At 44.6% G+C, this 14,121-nt stretch overlaps 2 protein-coding genes across 2 annotated transcripts in view; one reads left to right on the plus strand and one right to left on the minus strand.

Moving 5' to 3' along the window:
• Positions 1-6,634, plus strand: part of LOC143289027 (X-ray radiation resistance-associated protein 1-like) — a 36,546-nt gene extending 29,912 nt beyond the window's left edge. Inside the window, exons 14-15 of the mRNA XM_076597809.1 lie at positions 132-302; positions 2,310-6,634. Of these exons, the coding sequence (XP_076453924.1) occupies positions 132-302; positions 2,310-2,435 (297 nt within the window). The 3' untranslated portion in view covers positions 2,436-6,634. The remainder of the gene's footprint in view (positions 1-131; positions 303-2,309) is intronic.
• A 3,800-nt stretch (positions 6,635-10,434) lies between these two features.
• Positions 10,435-14,121, minus strand: part of LOC143288813 (uncharacterized) — a 29,403-nt gene continuing 25,716 nt past the window's right edge. The window contains exon 12 of the mRNA XM_076597447.1: positions 10,435-11,072. Coding sequence (XP_076453562.1) covers positions 11,061-11,072 — 12 coding nt within the window. The 3' untranslated portion in view covers positions 10,435-11,060. The remainder of the gene's footprint in view (positions 11,073-14,121) is intronic.

The raw sequence follows: 14,121 nt of genomic DNA on the forward strand, positions 1-14,121 counted from the left end.
ACCCAACTAGCATGTTGGGTTACGCTGCTGGTCAGGCATCTGTCAAGCAGAGGGGATGTAGCGTATATGGATTTGTCTGAACGCAGTGACGCCTCCTTAAGACGCTGAAACAGAAAGTGTTTCCCCTTCAGGCGCCTGTGCCCCCGGCCCAGCCCCACAAGTCGCGGCAGCAGCGTGTGGACGACCTCTTGGACCAGCTGAGGACACGCAACACGGTGGACGAGGAATCACTGACCTCGGTGCTGAAGGACAAGGCCCTGCTGACCCACAAGTTCCCTGAGGCACAGCACCTCTTGGGACAGGTACACAGGGTGGGACATGGTGACTGACATGGTACACAGGGGGACGTGGTGACTGACATGGTACACAGGGTGACATGGTACACACTGTGACATGGTGACTGACATGGTACGCAGGAGGACATGGTGACTGACCTGGTACACAGGGTGACATGGTACACACTGTGACATGGTGACTGACATGGTACACAGGGGGACATGGTGACTGACATGGTACACAGGGTGGGACATGGTGACTGACATGGTACACAGGGTGACATGGTGACTGACATGGTACACAGGGTGACATGGTGACTGACATGGTACACAGGGGGACATGGTGACTGACATGGTACACAGGGTGGGACATGGTGACTGACATGGTACACAGGGTGACATGGTGACTGACATGGTACACAGGGTGACATGGTGACTGACATGGTACACAGGGTGACATGGTGACTGACATGGTACACACTGTGACATGGTGACTGACATGGTACACACTGTGACATGGTGACTGACATGGTACACAGGGTGACATGGTGACTGACACAGCACACACTATGTAGATGTTTATTGACACACAAAACATTGTTTATTGACACACAACACACTGTAGATGTTTATGGACACACAACACACTGTGTTTATTAACTCACTCCGGACGATGGATCGCCATAGTTGTTCCTGACGTAAGGTAGCATTCCAGACGACGGAACGCTATAGCAGTTTCGACAATTAAAAATTTGTCCACGTTTTCCTCATGGGGTAGCATAAAAATTGCAGCTACACCGGGCATTGCAATCGTGTCAAAGGTCGAATGGAAAGTTTATTCGTGAGGTTTCCGTGACTATACACTCACTGGCCAGCCGTTGACCTTGGTACCCCACATGACAAGCTAATCTGCATACATATCGAAAATGGCATTGCAGGCGATACAAGTGGAAATTTTTGGAGGAAACTAGATCACGACGGCAGCTTTTTATTGCTGCTGAAGTGATTGAAATGCTTCAAACTGAAGGTTTTGACATCAACAAGGATGATGAAGACGTTGAGTAAAGTATCTACAGTGAAGAAAGCTACCAGCTTCTGAGGGCTGTGAAGAGAGGGAGGGGGGTGGGCATACACACAACGTTAGAAGTGGGGTCAGTGGGTCAAGTACAGGGAGTTTCATTCAGTTACTTTGTGTTTTGTATTTTTTGTGATTTTTTTTCCTAACCCTAACAAATGGGTCATCTGCAGGGGAAAGCAAGGGAGAAAACTATTCGTCCGGAGTGAGTTAGTACTCAACACACTGTGTTTATTGACACACAACACACTGTTTATTGACACACAACACTGTTTATTCAAACACAACACACAATGTAGATGTTTATTGACACACAACACAATGTGTCAATATTTATTGACACTCAGCACACTGTGTAGATGTTTATTGACACACAACATACTGTATAGATGTTTATCGACACTCAACTCACTAAGTTGGTGTTTATTAACACACAACACACTGTGTTTATCGACACACAACATGCTGTGTAGATGTTTATTGACACATCACACCCTGTGTAGATGTTTATTGACACACCAAACCCAGTGTTGATCTTTACTGACACAAAACACACTGTGTTTAATGACACACAACACACTGTTTATTGACACACAACACACTGTGTAGATGTTTATTGACACACAACACACTGTGTAGATGTTTATTGACACACAACAGACTGTGTAATGTTTATTGACACACAACACACTGTGTAGATGTTTATTGACACACAGCAGACTGTGTAATGTTTATTGACACACAACACACTGTGTAGATGTTTATTGACACACAACACACTGTATCTCTTGTACATGAAGTTCCTTGACGTGCATCCCCTCCCAGGGCAGGTACACACACCATCTGTTCACATCACGCACAGGATTATCAGCAACAGATGACATCTGACCATCTCTGCTCACATCACACACAGAATGACCAGTGACAGATGCCATCTGACGTTGTGCCGTCCCTTTCAGATCCAGCGGCGTTACAACAGTGTGCGGGTAAGCTCCATGAAGGAGGCAGCGGAGGCCAGAAAGATCATTGACCAGGCCTTTGAGGTCCTCAGCAAACCCAAACAGACCTACCAGCCCTCAGCATGAGGCCCCCTGTCCTCAGCAGCCTTCATTGCCCAGCCCTCAACAACCCTCAATGCCATGCCCTTCCCTCAACAGCCCTCCATGCCCTGCCTTCAACATTCCTCAGTGCCCTGCCCTCAACATACCAACCCTCAATTGCCTGCCCTCAACAGACCAGCCCTCAGTGGCCTGTCCTCAATAGACCTCAGTGCCCTGCCCTCAACAGACCAACCCTCAATGCCCTGCCCTCAACAGACCAACCCTCAATGCCCTGTCCTCAACAACCCTTAATGCCCTACCCTCAACAACCCTCAGTGCCCTGCCCTCAACAGACCAGCTCTCAATGCCCTGCCCTCAATAACCCTCAATGCCCTGCCCTCAACAGACCAGCCCTCAATGCCCTGCCCTCAACAACCCTCAATGCCCTGCCCTCAACAGACCAGCCCTCAATGCCCTGCCCTCAACAACCCTCAGTGCCCTGCCCTCAACTGACCAGCCCTCAATACCCTGCCCTCAACAACCCTCAATGCCCTGCCCTCAACAGACCAGCTCTCAATGCCCTGCCCTCAACAGACCAGCCCTCAATGCCCTGCCCTCAACTGACCAGCTCTCAATGCCCTGCCCTCAACAGACCAGTTCTGAATAGACCCGCTCTCAATCCCCTGTCTTCAACAACCCTCAATTTCCTGCCCTCAACAGACCAGCCCTCAATGCCCTGCCCTCAGCAACCCTCAATGTCCTGCCATCAGCAACCCTCAATGCCCTGCCCTCAACAACCCTCAGTGCCTCAACAACCCTCAATGCCCTGCCCTCAACAACCCTCAATGCCTCAACAACCCTCAATGCCCTGTCCTCAACAGACCAGCTCTCAATGCCCTGTCTTCAGTAAACGTCCAATGTTGTGAAGTCTGATGGATGATCTGGCTGACGTCCCATTTGTTTGGTTTTTTGTTGTGGTCACACATTTCTTCTGCATGACTGGCATGAAGTGTGTGTTGCATAGTTTATGTGTGTGTCATGACTGTGTAGTTTTTGTGTGTGTCATGACTGGCATGAAGTGTGTGTTGCATAGTTTATGTGTGTGTCATGACTGTGTAGTTTTTGTGTGTGTCATGACTGGCATGAAGTGTGCACTGCATAGTTTATGTGTGTCATGACTGTGTAGTTTCTGTGTTTGTCATGACTGTGTAGTTTCTCTGTGTCATGACTGGATTGAAGTGTGCGTTGCACAGTTTCTCTGTGTGTCATGACTGTGTAGTTTCTGTGTGTGTCATGACTGTGTAGTTTCTCTGTCAGTTTCTGTGTGTGTCATGACTGTGTAGTTTCTGTGTGTGTCATGACTGTGTAGTTTCTCTGTGTGTCATGACTGTGTAGTTTCTGTGTGTGTCATGACTGGCATGAAGTGTGCACTGTGTAGTTTCTGTGTGTGTTGTTCCTCCCCCTCCAACCTCTCTTCAGCTGAAAGATGTGGAAGAGTTCATGCACCAGCTGACTTAAAACTTGCTGTTTGGGTTCAGCCACAGGCATATGAAATTTTTTTCTTTTCTTTCATGGTATCCCCAGCAACACAGATCTGTCAGTTTGTGTGATGGTGTTGATGTCTTAAACACTGATGTGTCAATTTGTGTGACAGTGTCGATATGTATAAAACGATGACTATTACATCTTATCCTGAACATGTTTACATTGACTGTGGAAATGATGTGCTTTAAACACTGTTTGGAGAGGTGGCTATAAATGACTACACTTACTGGTAAGAAGCCAGTCAGTGAGTTGTGAAAGTAGCTGACTTGGTGAACTGCTTCATTTCCAAACTCTGTTGTTATTTTTTGTCAGTGACAGCATGCCAAACTGTTGTTATTTATTGTCAGTGACAGCATGCTGTTTCTGTTTGAAATCCAGCAGTTTGTTCTTTCAGCTTCTTGTTTTCTTCATATCAGTTCTGTGAATTAGTTTCTATTGCTTTGAAGTGTTTTCCTTAGTTCTGTTTCATGTCAAGAAAAACATTTTGGCCATTATTCATTCCGAGGCCCGGATAAGAAATTGATAAAAAATGACATGTACATCTGGCATTCAGATATTTTAAATACTGTTGAAAAGCAGTCTTACTTGCTTACATTAATAATGTTATTCTGTAACATTTTGGAAGGACTGTCAGTCTTAGGTACTAATAATTTTATTCTGTAACATTTTGGAAAGGGCTTGACTCCTTGATTTATTTGCGTTTGTTTTGAATTTGTTGTTTTATTTTGTTTTTAATCAATTTTTTTTATATTTAAGGTTTCATCTTTTTTGCTTTTTAAATGCGATAACTGTGATAATGAAGATATGCACTAACATTGATAAATGTGGATCGACGTTAATGCCTGTCAGTGTTAATGAAATGATGCTGCACGTGCTATTCAAGTGTATATATGTATATATATATATATTGTGTGTGTGTGTGAGTGACTGTGATTTTCTCTCGTTTTTCATGTACTTTTGTGTATTGTCAGTTACAACGTTATTTTATCATGAACTAAATCAAATTGCTTTATGCAGAAGATGGTTTTTCAGGTTTTCAAGAAGGAAGCTTTTGCATCGGAAGATGTGTATGATCACTGCAGACACTATGTAGAAAACCAAAAGCAGTCGCCAGAGAGAAAGTCATGTGGACCGAGTGTTGCTGAGAACAGACAAAGAAAGCCCCGGGCTTCAGTCTCCAGTCTGCAGTGAAACTTGTTGGATCACTGTTCTGGTATCTTCTTATTTTGAAGCAGTAATGTGCACAGTAATCAAATCAGCACATTGTGAGCACAAAGCAGGTACAATGGCAGTGTATTTTCCATTCTGCAAAGTTTATTTGTAAAGGGATCAGCAGGCCGTGTGATGTAAGCCCTCCCTTCTCGCTCGCTACTACAGTTCACCCCTTTCCTGTCAACTTTCATGCCATTTTCACCATCATGAAAAGGTTTTTGATTTTTTTTTCTTCTATTTTTAAGTGAGCCTTTGACTATAATGCCTATCAATAATGTATTTTTGTTCTTTTTGTTTTTGATAATGGTTGTACAGATGCGAGTTTATTGATAGAGGATACAGTTCAGTTGAATTTCTGTCATATGAAATATGCATTGTATTATAAGATGTATCTTCAGCTTACACACCCACTCATACACACCCACACCCACACACACCATAGACACAAACACAAATCAACAACAACAATGACAAAAACAGAGAGAGAGAGAGAAATGGTTAGGGTACAAATTTAGTTCGTAACTTTATAAATATTTACCTTCAGAAATGGTTTGGGTATAAATCTAATTTGTAACTTTATAAACATTTGCCTTCAGAAATGGTTTGGGTACAAATCTAGTTTGTAACTTTATAAACATTTACCCCCAGAAATGGTTAGGGTATGGATGTGTTTGTAACTATAAACATTTGCCTTCAGAAATGCGTAGAGTACAGATTTTGTTTGTAACTTTATAATAATCCAGTCATTCCTGAAACTGAACAGTTACAGACCTATGCGTATATATGTGCACAACAATCACAGAGAGTGAAATTACATCACGCACAAGCATTTGGTTTGTGTTTATTGTAGTTTGGCATTGTATCCAGAACATTTACATCTGATGGTAGTGTGGGTGTGTGAGTGGAATCCAAAAGGCCAATAAAACCAATCTCGGCATGAAGGAGTTGCCGATGTGTACACAGGGAGTGTGATGATCCCGGCAGCTCCTGTTTGACCTCTGCTTGAGGAATCTGCAAAGTTCGCATCTCCACACAATGCAAATTACATGCATGCACACTCACACGCAAATGCACACACAATCCCAAAGATATACGCATGAAACATCAGATACTACTTGTATATTATAATACGATACATTGTTGTTTTCAAAAACATTTCCTATCACAGTCTGTGCAAACTGGCAAATGATGACTAATGAATGATTCCTGTAGCTGATAAAAAATTCTGTCACAGGATACATGACACAGAATGATTCCTGTAGCTGATAAAAAAAAAATTCTGTCACAGGATACATGACACAGAATGATTCCTGTAGCTGATAAAAAAAATTCTGTCACAGGATACATGACACAGAATGATTCCTGTAGCTGATTAAAAAAAAAATTCTGTCACAGGATACATGACACAGAATGATTCCTGTAGCTGATAAAAAAAAAATTCTGTCACAGGATACATGACACAGAATGATTCCTGTAGCTGATAAAAATTATGTCACAGGATACATGACACAGAATGATTCCTGTAGCTGATAAAACAAAAAAAAATTCTGTCACAGGATACATGACACAGAATGATTCCTGTAGCTGATAAAAAAAATTCTGTCACAGGATACATGACACAGAATGATTCCTGTAGCTGATAAAAAAAAAAAAATTCTGTCACAGGATACATGACACAGAATGATTCCTGTAGCTGATAAAACAACAAAAATTCTGTCACAGAATACATGACACAGAATGATTCCTGTAGCTGATAAAAAAAAAAAATTCTGTCACAGGATACATGACACAGAATGATTCCTGTAGCTGATTTTTAAAAATCATTACAGGATACACAGTGACACAAACAATGATTCCTGAAACAGATTTTTAAAAATCATTACAGTTTACACAATGACACAAAATGATTCCTGAAGCACAGTATACACAATACTGAGGCCCGGGAAACAACAGTCCCCTTAGGGGTTAGTTTCCTTTTCTGTGAAAACTTTGTCACCAGCTAGGTATCTGTTCACGTGAAGAAAATGGGTTATACACCCATGGTAATAAAGCATTATACAGCCATTCAAATAAAACAGACAGATACAAACATACCTACAGTGCTGTGGACAGGATGTTGCTATGGGAACAAAACAAATGACACTGCAACACCTTTTTGTGAAGTACACACAAATCCGCCAATCAACATGTTACATGCACTAAAATGGGTGTGTTGTAAATGGCTATAAAAACAGATAAAATATGTATAAAGAGATATCACAGATGTTCTATTTCCTGACAATCTGACAACCATATGTTGATGGATTGTCTGATAATGACACCAATTGTATTATGTATACATTGTATAAACACAAGTTATTCTTCACAAAGTTACCAAATGACACAAATTGTATACGTTGATTAAACACAAATCATTCTTCACAAAGTCACCAAATTATTGCAAGGCACCTCATTCTAAACTGTACTGGTAACAAATACCGTAGATTAACACACATTGTACTACCTTAACAAATGAACTACAAAAACAAAAAAAAACCCTCTGTGTAAAATCTTACAATCACCCTCCTCCCTGCAAATTCCAGAAACTGAACCTACCAATTTGGTGTTACGTCCACAAGCAGCCTCATCAGAAGTGTACTGTTCTCACCAAGTTATAATCACAGTAAATCAGCACATTTTGTTATCAGTCCCCGCTATGCAGCACATGTCAGGTTTGTGTTTCAGTTCACTGGGTGGCAGCCTGAGGGAAGATCTGTGGGAAACTCTTCTCTCTTCCTTTCTATCAGTTAATAGTGGCTCTGCCCACACCATCAATCACCCCAGCTCTCACCATCGCCGACTAAATCCCATGCCACAGTCACTGCAAAACATCAACAACACCACTGATGGCCGACCAACACTTACAGACCCCCAGCTGTGGTGTTTTTTTTTTCTGTTTTCACCCCCCACCCACCCCTTTTACAGACCCCTTTACAGACCCCCAGCCATGTGGTTCTGTCTTCACACACCCCTTTTACAGACCCCTTTACAGACCCCCAACTACGTGGTTCTGTCTTCACACACCCCTTTACAGACCCCAGCTATGTTCTGTCTTCACACACACACCCCTTTACAGACGCCCAGCTGTGCTGTCTTCGCTCCCCTTTACAGACCCCCTCCTATATTGTCTGTCTTTGCTCCCCTTTACAGACCCCCTCCTATATTGTCTGTCTTCACTCCCCCTTTACAGACCCCCAGCTGTTGTCTGTCTTCACACACCCCTTTACACACCCACAGCTATATTATCTGTCTTAACTCCCCTTTTACAGACCCCAGCTATGTTGTCTGTCTTCACACACCCCTTTACAGACCCCAGCTATATTGTCTGTCTTCACTCACCCTTTACAGACCCCAGCTATATTGTCTGTCTTCACACACCCCTTTACAGACCCCAGCTATACTGTCTGTCTTCACTCACCCTTTACAGACCCCAGCTATACTGTCTGTCTTCACACACCCCTTTACAGACCCCAGCTATATTGTCTGTCTTCACTCACCCTTTACAGACCCCAGCTATATTGTCTGTCTTCACTCACCCTTTACAGACCCCAGCTATATTGTCTGTCTTCACACACCCCTTTACAGACCCCAGCTATATTGTCTGTCTTCACTCACCCTTTACAGACCCCAGCTATATTGTCTGTCTTCACTCACCCTTTACAGACCCCAGCTATATTGTCTGTCTTCACTCACCCTTTACAGACCCCCCCAGCTATGCTGTCTTCACACACACTTTACAGACCCCCTTTACAGATCCCCTTTACAGACCCCTAGCTATACTGTCTTCACTCACCCTTTACAGACCCCCCAGCTATGCTGTCTTCACACACACACTTTACAGACCCCCTTTACAGATCCCCTTTACAGACCCCCAGCTATGCTGTCTTCACACACACACTTTACAGACCCCCTTTACAGATCCCCTTTACAGACCCCACCTATACTGTCTGTCTTCACTCACCCTTTACAGAACCCCCCCAGCTATGCTGTCTTCACACACACACTTTACAGACACCCTTTACAGACCCCCAGCTATGCTGTCTTCACACACACACTTTACAGATCCCCTTTACAGACCCCCAGCTATGCTGTCTTCACACACACACTTTACAGACCCTCTTTACAGATCCCCTTTACAGACCCCAGCTATACTGTCTGTCTTCACTCACCCTTTACAGACCCCCCAGCTATACTGTCTGTCTTCACACACCCCTTTACAGACCCCAGCTATATTGTCTGTCTTCACTCACCCTTTACAGACCCCAGCTATATTGTCTGTCTTCACTCACCCTTTACAGACCCCAGCTATATTGTCTGTCTTCACTCACCCTTTACAGACCCCAGCTATATTGTCTGTCTTCACACACCCCTTTACAGACCCCAGCTATATTGTCTGTCTTCACTCACCCTTTACAGACCCCAGCTATATTGTCTGTCTTCACTCACCCTTTACAGACCCCAGCTATATTGTCTGTCTTCACTCACCCTTTACAGACCCCCCCAGCTATGCTGTCTTCACACACACTTTACAGACCCCCTTTACAGATCCCCTTTACAGACCCCTAGCTATACTGTCTTCACTCACCCTTTACAGACCCCCCAGCTATGCTGTCTTCACACACACACTTTACAGACCCCCTTTACAGATCCCCTTTACAGACCCCCAGCTATGTGTTGTCTTCACACCCCCACTTTACAGACCCCACTAGCTGTTCTTCACACCCACTTTACAGACCCCCCAGCTATGTGTTGTCTTCACCACCCCCTTTACAGACCCCCCAGCTATGCTGTTCTTCACACCCACTTTACAGACCCCACTATGTTGTTGTCTTCACACCCCACTTTACAGACCCCCAGCTATGTTTTTGTCTTCACACACCCACTTTACAGACCCAGCTATGTTGTCTTCACACCCCCACTTTACAGACCCCAGCTATGCTTTGTCTTCCACCCACCCCCACTTTACAGACCCAGCTATCTGTTTTTCACACACCCCTTTACAGACCCCAGCTATGTGTTTGTCTTCACACCACCCTTTACAGACCCCCAGCTATGTTGTTTGACTTAACACACCCACTTTACAGACCCCAGCTATGTTGTTTGTCTTCACACCCCACTTTACAGACCCCAGCTATGTGTTTGACTCACACACACCCACTTTACAGACCCCCAGCTATGTTGTTTGTCTTCACACCCCCACTTTACAGACCCCCCAGCTATGTTGTTTGTCTTCACACACCCACTTTACAGACCCCCAGCTATGTTGTCTGTCTTCACCCCCCCACTTTACAGACCCCCAGCTATGTTGCTAGAAGTGTGTCAGCCAGGATCTCCACGGCTACAACACTGCTGTCAGTCCCTTCAGAGCTGTTGGCTTGTGCTGCTGTTCCCTCACAGTGCACTGACCACATGGTTCTGCACCTTGCTGCACAATCCTGGGTCATGTCTGGAATGTTCTGCACCTTGCTGCACAATCCTGGGTCATGTCTGGATAGTTCTTCACCTTGCTGCACAGTCCTGGGTCATGTCTGGAATGTTCTTCACCTTGCTGCACAATCCTGGGTCATGTCTGGAATGTTCTTCATGATGCTGCAATCCTGGGTCATGTCTGGAATGTTCTTCATGATGCTGCAATCCTGGGTCATGTCTGGAATGTTCTTCGTGATGCTGCAATCCTGGGTCATGTCTGGAATGTTCTTCGTGATGCTGCAATCCTGGGTCATGTCTGGAATGTTCTTAATGCTGCAATCCTGGGTCATGTCTGGAATGTTCTTCACCTTGCTGCACAATCCTGGGTCATGTCTGGATGTTCTTCATGATGCAGGTCCCATGGAGTGGCGGCCCCACAGGCAGCAACACTGGTCTGCTGTCAGGCTATTTTTTCTTCTGAAAGTCCAACAAAGACGTGTTTTTTTGCAACAACAACAATTCGTTCACTTTGTGAAGCTTTATCAGATTGTTTCTCTGTCTTTTTGAAAACATGAAATGAGATGAAGCATTCACACACACACAAACACACACATACACACACACACACATACACACACACACACACACACACTTGCATGCGCACACATACATACACACACATGCACGTACACACATACACACACACACGTACACGCACTTGCACGCACACTAATATCCACAGAGCTCATCTTTTTCCATGGTACATCCACCTTCCCAATCCACACAGCTCATCTTTTTCCTTAGTACGTCCACCTTCCCAATCCACACAGCTCATCTTTTTCCTTAGTACGTCCACCTTCCCAATCCACACAGCTCATCTTTTTCCTTAGTACGTCCACCTTCCCAATCCACACAGCTCATCTTTTTCCTTGGTACGTCCACCTTCCCAATCCACAGAGCTCATCTTTTTCCTTTGTACGTCTACCTTCCCAATCCACAGAGCTCATCATTTTCCTTGGTACGTCCACCTTCCCAATCCACACAGCTCATCTTTTTCCATGGTACGTCCACCTTCCCAATCCACACAGCTCATCTTTTTCCACGGTACGTCCACCTTCCCAATCTACACAGCTCATCTTTTTCCACGGTACGTCCACCTTCCCAATCCACACAGCTCATCTTTTTCCTTAGTACGTCCACCTTCCCAATCTACACAGCTCATCTTTTTCCACGGTATGTCCACCTTCCCAATCTACACAGCTCATCTTTTTCCACGGTACATCCACCTTCCCAATCCACACAGCTCATCTTTTTCCTTGGTACGTCCACCTTCACAATCCACAGGTCATCTTTTTCTTCGGTACATCCACCTTCCCAATCCACACAGCTCATCTTTTTCCTTGGTACATCCACCTTCACAATCCACAGAGCTCATCTTTTTCCTTTGTACGTCTACCTTCCCAATCCACACAGCTCACCTTTTTCCTTAGTACGTCTACCTTCCCAATCCACAGAGCTCATCTTTTTCCTTAGTACGTCTACCTTCCCAATCCACAGAGCTCATCTTTTTCCATGGTACATCCACCTTCCCAATCCACACAGCTCACCTTTTTCCACGGTACATCCACCTTCCCAATCCACACAGCTCATCTTTTTCCACGGTACATCCACCTTCCCAATCCACACAGCTCATCTTTTTCCACGGTACATCCACCTTCCAATCCACACAGCTCATCTTTTTCTTCGGTACATCCACCTTCCCAATCCACAGAGCTCATCTTTTTCCTTAGTACGTCCACCTTCCAATCCACACAGCTCATCTTTTTCCATGGTACATCCACCTTCCCAATCTACACAGCTCATCTTTTTCCATGGTATGTCCACCTTCACAATCCACACAGCTCATCTTTTTTCCATGGTACGTCCACCTTCCCAATCCACAGAGCTCATCTTTTTCATTAGTATGTCCACCTTCCCAATCCACAGAGCTCATCTTTTTCCTTAGTACGTCCACCTTCCCAATCTACACAGCTCATCTTTTTCCACGGTACGTCCACCTTTCCAATCCACAGAGCTCATCTTTTTCCACGGTACGTCCACCTTCCAATCCACACAGCTCATCTTTTTCCATGATACGTCCACCTTCCAATCCACACAGCTCATCTTTTTCCATGGTACATCCACCTTCCCAATCCACACAGCTCATCTTTTTCCACGGTACGTCCACCTTCCCCATCCACACAGCTCATCTTTTTCTTCGGTACACCCACCTTCCCAATCCACAGAGCTCATCTTTTTCCTTAGTACGTCCACCTTCCAATCCACAGAGCTCATCTTTTTCCATGATACGTCCACCTTCCAATCCACACAGCTCATCTTTTTCCATGGTACATCCACCTTCCCAATCTACACAGCTCATCTTTTTCCTTAGTACGTCCACCTTCCAATCCACAGAGCTCATCTTTTTCCATGGTACGTCCACCTTCCAATCCACAGAGCTCATCTTTTTCCATGGTACGTCCACCTTCCCAATCCACAGAGCTCATCTTTTTCTTCAGTACGTCCATCTTCCCAATCCACAGCTCATCTTTTTCCTTAGTACGTCCGCCTTCCCAATCCACACAGCTCATCTTTTTCCACAGTACGTCCACCTTCCCAATCCACACAGCTCATCTTTTTCCACAGTACGTCCACCTTCCCAATCCACACAGCTCATCTTTTTCCACGGTACGTCCACCTTCCCAATCCACACAGCTCATCTTTTTCCACGGTACATCCACCTTCCCAATCCACACAGCTCATCTTTTTCCACGGTACGTCCACCTTCCCAATCCACAGAGCTCATCTTTTTCCTTAGTACGTCCACCTTCCCAATCCACACAGCTCACCTTTTTCCTTAGTACGTCCACCTTCCCAATCTACACAGCTCATCTTTTTCCACGGTACATCCACCTTCCCAATCCACACAGCTCATCTTTTTCCTTAGTACGTCCACCTTCCCAATCTACACAGCTCATCTTTTTCCATGGTACGTCCACCTTCCCAATCCACAGAGCTCATCTTTTTCCATGGTACGTCCACCTTCCCAATCCACAGACCACAGCGCTCCTTCTCTTTTTCCTTTTCACCAAAAGTGAATATTTTCCAGCATCATGACCACTGCCATTCACTGGGCAACCGCTGTCATTATATGCATCCACCCCTGAAAACGGAGTATGGCTGCCTATGTGGCGGGGTAAAAACGGTCATACACATAAAAGCCCACTCGTGTACATACAAGTGAACGTGGGAGTTGCAGCCCACGAATGAAGAAGAAGATGATATGCATCCAAATCTCAAAAGCTGATGGAAGACATGATAGCGATCAAATACTGATAAAGATGGCGTCGACACTTGTTTGCAGGAAGTGCACAAAAACAGAACCAGCCGTTAAAGAATACCATATATGCCCCCAAACAGAACAAGCTGTTTAAGAATACCATTTGAGAATATGATCGCGCTCCATAAAAAAAATAAACAGAATCTA

This window comes from Babylonia areolata, chromosome 13 (genome assembly GCF_041734735.1).
Source record: "Babylonia areolata isolate BAREFJ2019XMU chromosome 13, ASM4173473v1, whole genome shotgun sequence".
Lineage (NCBI taxonomy): Eukaryota > Metazoa > Mollusca > Gastropoda > Neogastropoda > Buccinidae > Babylonia > Babylonia areolata.